This window comes from Coregonus lavaretus (assembly GCF_964263955.1).
Source record: "Coregonus lavaretus genome assembly, chromosome: 32".
Taxonomy (NCBI): Eukaryota; Metazoa; Chordata; class Actinopteri; order Salmoniformes; family Salmonidae; genus Coregonus; species Coregonus lavaretus.
In genome coordinates this window covers 13,891,284-13,908,004 of record NC_140019.1, presented here as the reverse complement: position 1 = coordinate 13,908,004, position 16,721 = coordinate 13,891,284, and the positions used below count along the sequence as shown (strand labels likewise).

Below are 16,721 nucleotides of genomic sequence, written 5' to 3'. Positions count from 1 at the left end.
CCTCCTTTACAATATGTATTCAGTCATTCTGTCAGACAGGCGCACACATGTGAACGTGTTCACTGACTGTCACACACACTCAATCACACTCTGCTTCTCAGCCATCTCATCTTTCTCTCTCACTTAGCCATCCCTGTCCTCCCATCACTCATTCTCTGACACACCCCTTTTCATATCACCTTTTCACTGCAAACTGCCACTCATCACTCACTCTCCCTCTTTCTCTCCCTCTCTCTTCCTCCCTCTGTCCCCAGGTTGCAGGAGGAGGCAGCGGAGACCATGGAGGCCCTGCAGCGAGCCGGCATGAAGGTGTGGGTGCTGACGGGGGACAAGATGGAGACGGCCAAGTCCACGTGCTACGCCTGCCGGCTGTTCCAGAAGGGCACAGAGCTGCTGGAGCTGACGGTGCGAACCCTGGAGGGTGGAGGGAGGAGGAGAGAAGAGCGACTGCATGAGGTGCTGTTAGACTACCACAAGAGGGCAGTGCAGGACGCTCCACCGGGCAAAGCTGGGATCAGCAGGTCAGTGCCGAGTCTAGGGTTGGAGGTTTGAAGGAAGGAGGAGGGTCGTTGGAGTTACTTATTGATCATTTTATTGGTAGTAAATTGATAATCATTGGTAGTAAATTGATGATAATTTGTCGTAAAATGATAACAATTGGTAGCAAATTATAATGTCTTGAACTATTAGACAGTTTTCCTCTAGTTTGATTTCGATTTGTCTCAAGAAAGCTCTGCATTCTCTTCCCCTCCCAGGAGCTGGTCTTCAGCTAAGCAGGACTACGGCTTCATCATAGACGGAGCCACTCTGTCCTTAGTGTTCAACTCCTCTCCAGACTCCAGCCACTACAAGAGTCTGTTCCTCCAGATCTGTCAGAACTGTACCACTGTTCTGTGCTGCCGCATGGCTCCCCTACAGAAGGCCCAGGTGAGGTGATGTCATAGGAGCTTGCTGATAGATTAAGTGTATCTACAGAAGTTAAAAGCAAACCAGGTGAGGTCTCACGGCAAAATAAATATCTATATTTACCCATATTACACCTGGTAATGATATTACAAATGCCTGAATACGTTTGCATCTAGGCGTCTTGTTTTGATTGCAGAACCAAGTGGGATTTAATACACTTTTTTTCTCTCTTTCCGCTCTCTCGTTCCTATATAGATTGTGAACATGGTGAAGAACTCTAAAGGCAGCCCTATCACCCTCTCCATCGGAGATGGAGCCAACGATGTCAGTATGATCCTGGAGGCACACATTGGCATCGGTAAGACACTGTGATATCACTGTAGACCCAAATTATGAAATGTTTAATATTTGAAATTATGTTTCAAATTAAATTCAGTAAAATGTAAAAATTAGATTTAAAAGTGTGTATTTGCCCTGGTCTTCCCTGTCTCAGGTATAAAAGGTAAAGAGGGTCGCCAGGCGGTGAGGAACAGTGACTATGCCATCCCTAAGCTCAAGCACCTGAAGAAACTGTTACTGGGACATGGGCACCTCTACTACGTTCGCATCGCCCACCTGGTGCAATACTTCTTCTACAAGGTAGGGGGCAGCACAAATGTAGGCACCATAACTTACTGTGCTTATGGTAACTGAGGATCATGAGTATTGGTCACATCAGATGAGGTCAAGGGTGGGTCATTGTTTGGAGCTATAAGACATAAGCCTGTTGCTGCCAAAAGAAAGCGCATTAGATATGAGAGAGACATTTGACATTTGAAACCCCACCTCTTTAAGGAATACCTGGGATAGGATAAAGTAATCCTTCTACCCCCCCTAAAAAAAAAAAAATAATAATAATAATTGTAAAGTGGTTATCCCACTGGCTATAGGGTGAATGCACCAATTTGTAAGTCGCTCTGGATAAGAGCGTCTGCTAAATGACGTAAATGTAAATATGAGGATTATGTGGGAGTGATGCAGGGATTTTTCTGCCATTTAAATCCTTAGGCGGCCCACCTAAGCGGGAAGCCTATGTCCAAACAGTGTAAAAAATATAAAAACGTGTGTTTTAATTTTCGGAATGGAAAAACGCTTTCTGTATCAAATTAAACTACTAAAACCAGATATAAAGTATGTTGAAAAGATAGTGGACCTATATATTTTAAAATAATATAATCTTTGAGAACTAACATTCACCAAAATAAAAGCTAGACAGTCAGGGTAAATTGAAAATTCCATAAACAATTAATTTAGCAGTACTGATTTTGTTATAATCTTTGAGCAAAATAACACAGAATTAGCCATGGCAAAATGCATGGCAATGCAGGAAATTAGCTTTACAACAGCTCCATGGAGAACTGTGTAGAACTACAGGAAATTGGCTTAAAAATGCTAATTTATCTACCCCACCAAGATGGGGGGCCTCTATAAGGTTATCTTAAAGTCAGCTGCGCTGAACAGAGGATGTGAGTGGAGCGAGGAGCGGAGTGTGCGTAATTTGGCTGGAGCATGGAGCGGATTTGTGAAATGTTGGCGCGTCGGCCATCTTTCTCGCTCCAATTTTACTATGGTGCCACGAGATCTGGGCATGCCCTGCCGAGCATTTTTCATTTCCTTCATCACTGTTCTTTTAATTAGGCATATTCTGTTGTATTCATTTAGCTACCCCACCACCTAATGCCCAGAGATGTTGATATGAGTCGACCGAGAAATAGATCACACGGCCTGTGTAATTGATAGCAAGACAATGAATAAGCCCAGCAGTAGCACCGGAGACGTTTAGATCTTTATGTAGGCGATTGCAAAAAAACAAAGAGGTGTCTATCAACTGTAAAATGTGAGCGCAACAGAGCCACAGATTTACACAGTAAGTGTTCTGATGTTGATAAAGGACACTGCTCAAGCCCATGTGATTTAGATGACACCCAGACACCAAAGTTCTCCACCACCAAAGGACATGTCCATTATCTTTTGATGCGTCTAACCTCAGGCTCCTTCTCCCTCTCTTGCTAACAGAACCTATGCTTCATCTTACCACAGTTCTTGTACCAGTTTTTCTGTGGATCTTCCCAGCAAGTGAGTACTGCTCCGGGTCCTGCTGGGGCCCCCTCCCCTCTCTGAGATTCAAAGATGCACTAAACATGAAATAGCAGAGTATCCCATTGAACCCCAGCACCTTCTCCAGTCTACACCCATACTCTTTCCCTCTGGTTGACCTGACACTCCCTCTCTCCTCGATCTCCTGGAGTGGCTGCAGTCTTATATATTTATACGTGTGTGTATATGTATGTATGTATGTACAGTTGAAGTCGGAAGTTTACATACACCTTATACATTTAAACTCAGTTTTTCGCAATTCCTGACATTTAATCCTAGTAAAAATGTCCTGTCTTAGGATCACCACTTTATTTTAAGAATGTGAAATGTCAGAATAATAGTAGAGTGATTTATTTCAGCTTTTTATTTCTTTCATCACATTCCCAGTGGGTCAGAAATTTACATACACTCAATTAGTATTTGGTAGCATTGCCTTTAAATTGTTTAACTTGGGTCAAATTTTGTTTCAGGTAGCCTTCCACAAGCTTCCCACAATAAGTTGGGTGAATTTTGGCCCATTCCTCCGGACAGAGCTGGTGTAACTGAGTCAGGTTTGTAGGCCTCCTTGCTCGCAAACGCTTTTTCAGTTCTGCCCACACATTTTCTATTGGGTTGAGGTCAGGGCTTTGTGATGGCAACTCCAATACCTTGACTTTGTTGTCCTTAAGCCATTTTGCCACAACTTTGTAAGTACGCTTGGGGTCATTGTCCATTTGGAAGACCCATTTGCGACCAAGCTTTAACTTCCTGACTGATGTCTTGATATGTTGCTTCAATATAGCCACATAATTATCCTGCCTCATGATGCCTTCTATTTTGTGAAGTGCACCAGTCCCTCCTGCAGCAAAGCACCCCCACAGCATGATGCTGCCACCCCGTGCTTCACGGTTGGGATGGTGTTCTTCAGCTTGCAAGCTACCCCCTTTTTCCTCCAAACATAACGGTGGTCATTATGGCCAAACAGTTCTATTTTTGTTTCATCAGACCAGAGGACATTTCTCCAAAAAGTACGATCTTTGTCCCCATGTGCAGTTGCAAACCGTAGTCTGGCTTTTTTATGCCGGTTTTGGAGCAGTGGCTTCTTCCTTGCTGAGCAGCCTTTCAGGTTATGACGATGTAGGACTTGTTTTACTGTGGATATACAGTGGGGAGAACAACTATTTGATACACTGCCGATTTTGCAGGTTTTCCTACTTACAAAGCCTGTAGAGGTCTGTAATTTATACCATAGGGTACACTTCAACTGTGAGAGACGGAATCTAAAACAAAAATCCAGAAAATCACATTGTATGATTTTTAAGTAATTAATTTTAATTTTTATTGCATGACATAAGTATTTGATCACCTACCAACCAGTAAGAATTCCGGCTCTCACAGACCTGTTAGTTTTTCTTTAAGAAGCCCTCCTGTTCTCCACTCATTACCTGTATTAACTGCACCTGTTTGAACTCGTTACCTGTATAAAAGACACCTGTCCTCACACTCAATCAAACAGACTCCAACCTCTCCACAATGGCCAAGACCAGAGAGCTGTGTAAGGACATCAGGGATAAAATTGTAGACCTGCACAAGGCTGGGATGGGCTACAGGACAATAGGCAAGCAGCTTGGTGAGAAGGCAATGACTGTTGGCGCAATTATTAGAAAATGGAAGAAGTTCAAGATGACGGTCAATCACCCTCGGTCTGGGGCTCCATGCAAGATCTCACCTTGTGGGGCATCAATGATCATGAGGAAGGTGAGGGATCAGCCCAGAACTACACGGCAGGACCTGGTCAATGAGCTGAAGAGAGCTGGGACCACAGTCTCAAAGAAAACCATTAGTAACACACTACGCCGTCATTGATTAAAATCCTGCAGCGCACGCAAGCCAGCGCATGTCCAGGCCCGTCTGAAGTTTGCCAATGACCATCTGGATGATCCAGAGGAGGAATGGGAGAAGGTCATGTGGTCTGATGAGACAAAAATATAGCTTTTTGGTCTAAACTCCACTCGCCGTGTTTGGAGGAAGAAGAAGGATGAGTACAACCCCAAGAACACCATCCCAACCGTGAAGCATTGAGGTGGAAACATCATTCTTTGGGGATGCTTTTCTGCAAAGGGGACAGGACGACTGCACCGTATTGAGGGGAGGATAGATGGGGCCATGTATCGCGAGATCTTGGCCAACAACCTCCTTCCCTCAGTAAGAGCATTGAAGATGGGTCGTGGCTGGGTCTTCCAGCATGACAACGACCCGAAACACACAGCCAGGGCAACTAAGGAGTGGCTCTGTAAGAAGCATATCAAGGTCCTGGAGTGGCCTAGCCAGTCTCCAGACCTGAACCCAATAGAAAATCTTTGGAGGGAGCTGAAAGTCCATATTGCCCAGCGACAGCCCCGAAAACCTGAAGGATCTGGAGAAGGTCTGTATGGAGGAGTGGGCCAAAATCCCTGCTGCAGTGTGTGCAAACCTGGTCAAGACCTACAGGAAACGTATGATCTCTGTTTGCAATTACAAAGGTTTCTGTACCAAATATTAAGTTCTGCTTTTCTGATGTATCAAATACTTATGTCATGCAATAAAATGCAAACGAATTACTTAAAAATCATACAATGTGATTTTCTGGATTTTTGGTTTAGATTCCGTCTCACAGTTGAAGTGTACCTATGATACAAATTACAGACCTCTACATGCTTTGTATGTATGAAAACCTGCAAAATCGGCAGTGTATCAAATACTTGTTCTCCCCACTGTAGATTATTTCGTACCTGTTTCTTCCATAATCTTCGCAAGGTCCTTTGCTGTTGTTCTGGGATTGATTTGCACATTTCGCACCAAAGTACGTTAATCTCTAGGAGACAGAGTGGCCATCACAAAGCCCTGACCTTAATCCTATAGAACATTTGGGGGCAGAACTGAAAAAGCGTGTTCGAGCAAGGAGGCCTACAAACCTGACTCAGTTACACCAGCTCTGTCAGGAGGAATGGGCCAAAATTCACCCAACTTATTGTGGGAAGCTTGTGGAAGGCTACCTGAAACGTTTGACCCAAGTGAAACAATTTAAAGGCAATGCTACCAAATACTAATTGAGTGTATGTAAACTTCTGACCCACTGGGAATGTGATGAAAGAAAGAAAAGCTGAAATAAATCATTCTCTCTACTATTATTCTGACATTTCACATTCTTAAAATAAAGTGGTGATCCTAAAACAAGGAATTTTTACTAGGATTATATGTCAGGAATTGTGAAAAACTGAGTTTAAATGTATTTGGCTAAGGTGTATGTAAACTTCCGACATCAACTGTATGTATGTATATATGTATGTATGTGACATTCATATTATATGCACGTTATGTATACAATATGACTAGTACGTCCCTTGGTTACATCAAGTAAGTCTTCGCCATCTTAGGCAATGTATTCATTCCTTTGGCACATGTTTAGCTCTCGCAGGAGAGGGTACACATCTCTCAGTATACACAGCTAACATATGTAAACTCGGTCTCTAAGTAGCTCAGTTTAAAAGATGCCCCCCAGCTCAGACCTGCTCTCTCAGATCCATCTGTGTGTATATATCAACGGATATCTTCTGCATGTGGCCACACAGCAACAGGCTCCAGGCTATAGAGCCATCTTCCTGTGTTAGGTAGTGGTTGTGTGTTTGTCAGTGTGTGTATGTGAGTGCTCTCTCCTCTCTGTGTAATTAACCCCTGGGTTCCCAATCCGTCCTGTCCCTACCCCCCTTCCTTCCCGCGTCCTCCCCAGCCCCTCTACGATGCAGCCTATCTGACGATGTACAACATCTGTTTCACCTCAATGCCTATCCTGGCCTACAGCCTCTTGGAGCAGCACATCTGTATGGAAGTCCTGATGGACAACGCCACCCTCTACAGGTAGGGCCGGGAACGACACTATTCATTTTGTGCCTACATAGAAAATGCACTAGCTATGCTTCTAGTGTGATAATGACGAGACAAGCAAGTGGTTTCAATCCTCCGTCTTTGTATTGTTGTGTACCTCCCTTCCTGCCCCCTTTTCTCTCCTTAGGGACGTAGCAAAGAACGCCATGTTGCGTTGGGGCCCCTTCCTGTACTGGACCCTACTGGGGGTCTACCAGGGCCTCCTGTTCTTCTTTGGGGTCCGCTTTCTCTTTAGTAACCCCGCCCTGCAGGACAATGGCCAGGTGTTTGGGAATTGGTCGTACGGAACGATTGTTTTTACTGTCCTCGTCTTCACCGTTACGCTAAAGGTAAAGCACATATGAACATAACAGTGTTGTTGAAATACGTTTTCAGACCAGTGATACCACTTGTCTTCTGTTTATGGTTATAGCTGGCTATGGACACGCGCCATTGGACGTGGATCAATCACTTTGTCATCTGGGGCTCGCTGGCCTTCTACATGTTCTTCAGCTTCTTCTGGGGTGGGATCATATGGTGAGGACCGGATCATCTGACACATACGTCAATCAATGTAGTGGTGGGCTGGAGCAAAAGCCTACTCGCCTTGTAGTTCTCCTGAACCGTGGTTGGTGACCGTTGTATTTGCACTGACCTGTGTGAATGTTGTAAACGCTCTCCCTCCCGTCAGGCCATTCCTTCGGCAGCAGCGTCTCTACTTTGTGTTTGCTAACATGCTGAGCTCTGTGTCGACCTGGCTGGTCATCATCCTCCTCGTCCTGCTCAGCTTGCTGCCTGAGATCCTGCTGCTGGTCCTCCGCAAGCCCCGGTGGCCCCACTCACGACAGGTACTGTACACACACACACACATCTATCTCTATATTGTTTTAATGTTAAAGGGGAAAACAACTGTTCAAAACACTTCATAGTAGTTTTCTACAGCTATGACTTGTCCTTTATGCATCTTTATGCACTGAGGAGATGCTTAGATATCCCTGTATTTCTGTTTATGCATCATAACAGTCTCATAATTTACGTTTTGTCCTTGCAAGTAGCCATTGGTGTCTCCTTGACGATTCGGTCATGCTTGACGGAGCCCATTGCTCTAAACATACATTAAAGAGCTCCTCCATAGCGGTCTGATTTGTGTTGTTGACATGGATGGAGATCAGAGGAATAATGTAATTTCCCCCCCCCCTTCTCCCCTCTTAGGCCAGTATCTTCTGGTATAGTCTGTCACTTAACTCCCCATGAGGCAAATTAGTTTTTCTTCAAAGTATTAGTAATGGTGTGATGACGCATAATTTGGTTATTCATTTTACAAGTTATATGATATTATCACTCGATTGATTTTTCAACCAACATATCCTCATACCTTATCCTTTTTTGTACGCCCGATAAATGTAAATGTTTGACAACCTCGTAATGATTTTGATGATTTTAACTGTACGAACAAAAATATAAACTCAACATGCAACATGCCCATCCACTTGGGAGCCAGGCCCAGCCAATCAGAATGAGTTTTTCCCCACAAAAGGGCTTTATTACAGACAGAAAGTGGCATCCCCCGCCCCCTGCGGTTGTGAGGCCGGTTTGACGTACTGCCAAATTCTCTAAAACGACGTTCGAGACAGCTTATGGTAGAGAAATTAACATTTAAATTATCTGGCAACAGCTCTGGTAGATATTCCTGCAGTCAGCATGCCAATTGCATGCTTCCTCAAAACTTCAGTCATCTGTGGCATTGTGTTGTGTGACACAACTGCACATTTTAGAGTGGCCTTTTATTGTCCCCAGCACAAGGTGCACCTGTGTAATGATCATGCTGTTTAATCAGCTTCCTGATATGCCACACCTGTCAGGTGGATGGATTATCTTGGCAAAGGATAAAATGCTCACTAACAGGGATGTAAAGAAATTTGTGCCCAAGATTTTTGAGAAATAAGCTTTTTGTGCGTATGGACATTTTCTGGGATCTTTTCAGCTCATGAAACATGGGACCAACACTTTTACATGTTGCGTTTTATATTTTTGTTCAGTGTAGATAAAGGCGTAGGCCAAACACACACACACACACACACACGTATGCTGGATGGGCTGTTATTTGTGCATCATGGAGCTCTATCACTTCTATGGTTCAAAGAAATGCAATACAATGTCATTTATTTGTATGTTGTTTTTGCTCTCAAGTAACAACAACAACACATTTATTACATTTAATTCAGACCAATAAAGGTTACATTTAACCCACAACACCAATACACTTCTAACGGCAAGGAGTCTAACCTGATACCATTGATGAACATCGTTGAAAGTTCTAGGGCCTCAGCAGCAAAGGCCAACCCTCTTGCCCCACTCTAACTAAATGCTGTCTTTAACTCTAATGCTCTGGTTTAATACATTTGTTCTACTCTTTTTCTCCCTCTGTCTCACTCCCTCTTATTGCCTCTTCTGTTTCTCTCTTTCTATCCTGCCTGCTTTGCCAAAGATCAAGCAACGACTTCCTTCGTCGGGAACGTCCACTATCTTCATGCTGTCGCAGACCGCCAGTACTCACAGCTTCTCCTGGAGTGACTGAGGTCTCTCTCTCTCTGCTTTTTCCCTTAACCTCCTCCTGTCCTGCTTGTCAGATTCCTCCCCCTCCCTCCTCCTGCCTTTAACATTACTCAGGTGGTGTCCAATAACATCCAGCATCCTCCCTCCCTTGACTTGACAGGTTAGGCCTGATCCTCACACTGTTGCCCATTCTAGAGATTCCCAGTTCAGGTCATAGTGATGATAGTGACCCTTTGAAGGTTCTAACCACTGTCCAGACTGGGTGGTACATTTTTGTTATGCCATGACAATTTGAGAATGTTTATGTAAATGCTGGATTGCCCAGTGCCCTGCCTTCTCTGTCACTTACCCAGCAATAGTGGTTTTTGGTTTGGTGCTGAAACCATGGAGCGTTGGTGCTATGTCTTCTTAAGTATGTCTGAGTGCATCAGTCATTGTGTCTTAGCTGCCTGTGTTGCCCCTGTGCCTGCGGTCTCTGCATGCCTGTCCAGGTGAATGCAGCACGCAAACACATGAGGTTAATCTGCATGCCAATGTGCCCCAGACTCCAGCCAACCCCATACCCTGGACCCCCCACCACAACCACAGTGGGCCACTACAGCGATGTGTGTGTTTGTGTTGCTCTGAATGCGTGTCTGAAGTCAGAAATATTTGGAGGGCTGTACCAATAATGTGTATTAGTCCATTAAGACAGCTTTGTTTTGCCTTAAAGAATAGAGATTAACAACACTTAAACAACGAGATCTTTCTAAACATTGACTTGTCCCTCCTGACAATCATTGGGTTGAGGAGAGAATATTCGCCAGGGAGAGTGTGTGTTTAAACTACATTACATTGTCCACTTGCTGTCTTGTAAGTGTCTCTGTCAGCACTGAGGTGTCATTAGTGTCTCTTGCCTGACCCTTCCAGAAGAAGCCAGTGGTTCAGTCGGGCGAGTGGGAAACCCAGTCTCCCCGGTCTTCAGCCAGGCCCCTGCTAATGCGAACCTTTTCAGACGAGTCCAATACTATCCTATGAACAGGTACCAGCCCCAACTCTGCCCCCTAGTTTAACCAATCAAATACCTCCCAAAACAAACCCTTTAGCAGCCTATATCTGCCGGGGCCCATTACCCCTTAGCTGGAACCAGAATCCAGTATTCTACTCCAAATCCTTCTTTCCGTGCCTTCAAGAAGGAAGATCCTTTTTTTAAGAACTCGCTTCAGCCCTCTATCACTTACCTTAACCCGTACTTCCTGTGTGGTGAGCTCTTATTGGTTGGCTGAAAAGTGTGTTTGTCATAATGTCTGCTTCATATTTTTTCTTGTGATATGTGTACATACAGATTACTGCCAAAATAAAGGAAACACTTGGATAAATGAGGGATACAAAGTATATTGAAAGCAGGTGCTTCCACACAGATGTGGTTCCTGAGTTAATTAAGCAATTAACATCCCATCATGCTTAGGGTCATGTATAAAAATGCCCAGTTTTCCATTAGTTTGGCTACCATGGCTAGAAGAGATCTCAGTGATTTAAAAAAAAAAGATGGGTCTCGAGGAGCATAGTGTGCTGAGTGATTAGTGCTTTTTTAGCTCGTTTCGGTTAGATTATTAAATAATCACGGTTTTCGGTTTCAATCATTTGATTTTTTACATTAAATGCACTATGCATTATGTGGGTTGAATGCTCTAACACAGAATAAAACAATTAATTAAAGTCCCATGATGGTAGTGCTGCACATTACTGCTTTAACCATAATTTATTCACTGTACTTTAATATATACAACCAAAATATTTTATTACATTTGTTTTATTTGATGACTTTATTATTTCATTCCAAGTCATCTTATCTCCAAAGCTGCTGCCTATGCTGTCTGACAAAATCAGTATTTTGTAATTCTTCAAAGTAAATAAGGCATACTTTTATGACTGCTGAATACCAACTATCAATCACTTAGATCATGTATTTTCAGGTAGAGATGCCTCACAAAGCAACTGCTCTCTATCCCTCTCAATCACGCATTCTTCTCTCTCTTCTCTCCCTCTCCATGTCTGCCCCACACTAATCTAATGTAGCACGCGTAAAAGAAACACATACTGGACAAGTAGGCACAATGGATTGTGGTCATTGTAGTTAATTATCACATTTTCTGCTCGAAACCATTTAGAATATTGGCCTGTTGGAAACTACAACTCCCTACTATATCGCACAATTTGGGCTTGATCTGTTTTATCTCTAGAGAAACTGTGAAATCTGGGCATTGAACTCAGAAAAAAAACGAACAAAATGGAATTCAAATAATTGAACCGACGTTGGTTATTTTTTGTTTTAAACAAATTAACTAACATTTCAGTGAATCGCTCAGCGTGTGTGCGTCTGTCACCATATCTCAACCCAGTTTAACACTTATGGAAGATTCAGGAGCGGTGCCAGAGACGGTGTTTTCCACCACCATCAACAAAACATAAAATTATGGAATTTCTCATTGAAGAATGGTGTCCCATCCCTCCAATAGAGTTCCAGACACTTGTAGAATCTATGCAAGGGATGGAACTCAGTCGGGGTCTCAACTTACTGTTGCGAGTTATAATAGTAGAATACACAAGGTGCAATTTCAAAATTTGGTTGTGCATCAGCAGTAAATCCCTGATAGTCAGTCAATTAGCCCATGTCAGCAATTTTCTGGGGGATTGCTAAGTTAGTTTTGCGGCCAGCTATCTAAACTTGTTATCATGGCCGAATTACCTGCTGGGTGGCCCCCATTGATTTTATTAGTCAGTCTCACTCAGATATAATATTAAAAACTGCAAACATTTCTCTCCGCCCCATGGCAAAATGTGTAGAATTGCACTGTCAAGAGGGCCACTAAAATGTTTTGCTCATAATGTGGGGGGTGGGGTGGGGGGGGGGGGGGGGGGGGTGGATTTGGTCACACAGACCCACGAGCAACTGTGACCCCTCATGATGAGTTCAGATTTTTTGTGGCCCCCACCCCATCAAAGTTGCCCATCCCTGATCTATGCCAAGGCACATTGAAGCTGTTCTGATGGCTCGTGGTGGCCCAATGCCCTATAAAGACACTTTATGTTGGTGTTGGTGTTTCCTTTATTTTGGCAGTTACCTGTACATGTGTACATACATAAGGACATATCCGTATGGACAAAGTTAACTCAAAAGATTTAGATAAACATTCAACTGACAATGTTGAAATTGGTGTCAGAAGTGGGCGCCTTTTCAATATTGACCCACTAAAGGCGTCTGCATGCTTCAGAACAGTTTGTGCATATATTATGACATTCTTACGTTTTTGTTTGTTTGGTCTTCGGCAAGGGTTTTCTCTGCGGTTTTATGACCTTCGTCGGTCATTGGTCAACAGTAGGTATTCTTCATTGAAGTGTTTGTCGATCAATGATGGATGACAAGTTTCAATGCACTTTTTTTCAATTGAGAAATACTGCAACAAACATCTTAGTTAGATGTAAAATTGAGCGACTAGGATCTCCTCTGCAAAAACGTCAATGACAGATTTTTTGAGTTTTCTTAGATTAATTCTGATTATTTTGAAGAAGTGGCTACGGTGTCTCAAGATGGACAAACGGTACTATTGCCGCTTTTTCTCATTTTTCAAGCGAAGGTCGGAAGCATGCGTAAGCCTTAAGCCAGGACAATGATGATTGCTCCTTTCAGCCTCCAGTAGACAACCTGCTCATTGTGTCCTTGCATGTGCTCTTTTTAATGATTTCATGTTACCTTTTTGAAAAAAAGTATCAACTCTCCTGTGGATGGGGATTCATCTGTGTCATCAGTTTGTATGCGTGTTAAAGGGGTGAATGTGAGTAAGTCTGTTTTGGTGTTTCTTTCATCTCTATATGTAATTCAACATTGCAGACCTCGGAATCTGCCATTTCTATTTCTCCCTTTATGGCATTGTCATTTATGTGGTGGTTGTGGTTATTATAATTTTTGGGGGTTGAATGTGCAATAACATGCTTGTGTGTCACTGGTGTCATGTTTTTCATTTGCAAGTACGACTATCGAGCTTAGCTGACTGCATGTTATGCCATCCCTTTGCCTGATATATAGAATATTGAGCTTACTACGTCAATGAACTGACCGTCAACTGAGTGGTTGGGTTCCATTTATTGGAATGGCAGTAATGTGTTAACACCAGGCTTTACGCTCACATCCCTCATCTTCATTTAACCTGTTTATCTGTTCTTCCCAGCCTTCAGAGGACTCCCTCCTACAGACATCCAGGTAAAACAAGGGGCTAATCTCGCATGTCTAACGCCTCGGTTATTGCTCATGGTCTTGGGTTCCATAGACATTTAGAACCCTGGTTGATGATCACGTTCAATCCGAGCAATAGACATTCTATGATTTGATTCCAGCTGATCTGTTTTCAGGGGAGGTGTGTCCAATCGATTTTATCTGGGGGTATGTTGTCAATTCTACCTGATTCTGGGGGTCATCATTTAATGCTGTCTGTGTCATGGTGTGGCTGGGTCTTGCCACCGTCCAGTGGTTGGCAATTGGCAGGAGCAGGTTTCTGTCTATAGAGGTGGACTGACTTCTGTGTGTGTTTTTGTATTGTTTTTGTATGTCCTCTCCAGAACGCTGCTGTCATGCCCTTGTCCTACAAGCACATGAAGGAGCAGGAGTGAAGGGCACAAAGGAGGATCAACTACCCTGCGGCCTGCGTCTTTCAGGAGCCCATGGCACTCTGGATGCCTGGGCTTTTGCCTGATCTAAAAAGAAAATGTAAAACAACGTAATAGAAATGACAAAAGACCCAGGGATGACTCCAGCAGTGTTCTGAGTACCTCTGTTCCACTGCTGCCTCCGTCCTTCCCTTCTTCCTGTTTCCCTCCCCTTGTCAGCAGATTGCTGCACCACTGGCACACGCAGCACAGGCCATTTTTACCACATTTTTACTGGACTGCTCAAACATGAGGCATGAGTTTCCGCAGTTTATTTTTCTTTGCTTTCCGTTTTTGAATAGTACAGTAGCGGGGGGGAAATGTAAGTAAATGCGTACACGGCTGCCTTGTCAGAAGTACTCGTACAGTCTGCTGTGTTCTAACATGCAGCCACGCCTCCACTGTCCCAGAATGATTCATCTGCATGAAACTAAGGAGGCTCCATGAATGCCACATTCCACTTGTTATTTGTATTTTTCTGCAAGGTGTGTATATATATATATATATATATATATATATATATATATATATATATATATATATTTTTTTTTTACAAATGTCACTTAACTTTCTGAAACAGAAATTCCACTGTTCCAGGTCCAAATCATTAGTTTATAAGTTACATGATTCCAATCCAGTCAAGTCCAACGCTAAGAGAGCATGTTCACTCAGTGCAGACTACACTGCACACAGGTTACTGGATATCTTCAAAATGTTTTTGCCTTGAATACTGAGATGGGAAGGTTTAGAGCACAACTCCATCTGGGTTAAGTCTCCATTTTCCCATCTCCCCAAAGTGTGTGATGAATCAAAATGACTGGTGATGAGTTGTGCTTGCCAACATTTCTACCTGGTTTGGTGTTTGTAGCATGACTTTAATCTTCCGACCTTAAGGCCAGTGATCATTTTAAGAAAATCCCAATTGTATAGAAAATTAATATATGTGCTGTGTATATAGCTTAACCTGTTAGAATATCTAATGCTTGATGCCAAAAATGTGTCTGAGCTGGGGTGATGCAAGTGTCATGCCCAGCACTGTCCAAATGATTGCGAACTATGTCGCTGAGAATGTGTGTGTGTGTGTGTGTGTTTGTTATGTATCTGCGCCCAGCAGCACAATTGTACTGGATGGGAATGATGGCCTCAAATCAACCTGTGTGTTACATTGAGACACTTACAGCGTTTAACCAGAATACCTGTCGCTACCTTGTAGATTTAGTATGTGGTTGTCATGACCTGTCCTCTAAAGGACTTCAGGAGTTCTGTGGATTTTCCTTTGGGCAGGTGGTCACAAAGGCACATTGTTATATGCGCATACACACACACACACAAATGCACACACACCTATGCATCCACAAATGCACACATGCACTAAAAGCCTAAAATTACCAGTTAGTGTTGTTTGTCAAAGGTGGGCTGACGTTGGTGGGTAAAGATCCCAACTCCAGACTTCCTCTTTCTTGTCACCATAGGTAATGCCACTGTGAGGCTTTCTACCCACCTGCTACCAAACCTGAACATCTATCTCCATTTACGATATCTGAAATGGGTTTCTTACTGAAAGACTGTTCTGACTTCTAGCGTTAGTGCTTCATACATTCCATTTCTACATGCCATGATTTTAATCACTTTTAGACGCTATATGGGAAGATTTTTTGGAACATGTAAAAATCTATTTGACATATTTATTGTTCTGTGTAATTTGACTCACACATTTTATATTTTTATTACATGAATCTTTTTTAATTGTACAGAATGATCAGCTTTGTGCATCTTCAGTATGCCTGTGTTACTTCAGACCAGATGTGTGCCCAGTGCCAACCCATATCATCTGTATCTCACACACACCTGCAGGTAAAAATGCCATAACTATCAAATATGATGATTACCATCACTGATGGTTGTAGTTCATAAGTTGAGGATCCTTAGTCCAGATGTGCTCCATTCCAGCTCCTTAGTGGTTGGAGAGACTGTAGTAGCTACGTAATGGCTGTACATGACCTGTGATATACTGAGCATGTGCAGCCTGGTGCCCCTCCCCTCTGTCACACTTGGCAGAATTCAGGACACGGCTCCCATGCCAAATGTGATTTACCATACTTCCATCAACCACATATCACGTACTGTACCATCTTGTGGAGAAGAAAATCATATTTTCCTTGACTTCAAGGGTCTAGAGTTTCCAGAGGGTTGTGTTCACCAGATGGCTGTAATACAGGGAACTCTTTTGGAATGTTTCCTTTTGAAACACTAAAGCTATGAGGATGAGGAGTATGGACTTTTTAGACGAGCGTGAAGACACCGCTGGACTTTCACCTGCCTGGGCTCTGTGACCTAGGTCATGGGGTAGGAGGAGGACTTTCTGTATAGGAAGGGGGGGCTGCCTGCATCGTTTAAAAAAAAAAAACCTTTAACATTACATCAGAGATGCTATTTTGAAAAGCTTTAAAGTATTGAAAACTCTTGTTTTGCCTGACAAAAAAACAAAAATAATTGATTGTATTTTAAATGCAACCTTTTTCCAGCCACTTTTGTAAGAATAATCTAAACGTCCAAAA

At 43.0% G+C, this 16,721-nt stretch overlaps 1 protein-coding gene across 1 annotated transcript in view; it reads left to right on the top strand.

Annotated features, from left to right (window-relative positions):
• LOC311107743 (phospholipid-transporting ATPase IG-like) overlaps positions 1-14,204 on the top strand; it is a 66,242-nt gene extending 52,038 nt beyond the window's left edge. Inside the window, exons 19-29 of the mRNA XM_084150262.1 lie at positions 255-521; positions 756-927; positions 1,162-1,264; positions 1,400-1,545; positions 2,962-3,021; positions 6,791-6,918; positions 7,073-7,274; positions 7,358-7,461; positions 7,616-7,772; positions 13,689-13,720; positions 14,077-14,204. Coding sequence (XP_084006388.1) covers positions 255-521; positions 756-927; positions 1,162-1,264; positions 1,400-1,545; positions 2,962-3,021; positions 6,791-6,918; positions 7,073-7,274; positions 7,358-7,461; positions 7,616-7,772; positions 13,689-13,720; positions 14,077-14,113 — 1,408 coding nt within the window. The 3' untranslated portion in view covers positions 14,114-14,204. The remainder of the gene's footprint in view (positions 1-254; positions 522-755; positions 928-1,161; positions 1,265-1,399; positions 1,546-2,961; positions 3,022-6,790; positions 6,919-7,072; positions 7,275-7,357; positions 7,462-7,615; positions 7,773-13,688; positions 13,721-14,076) is intronic.
• The last annotated feature ends 2,517 nt before the right edge of the window (positions 14,205-16,721 follow it).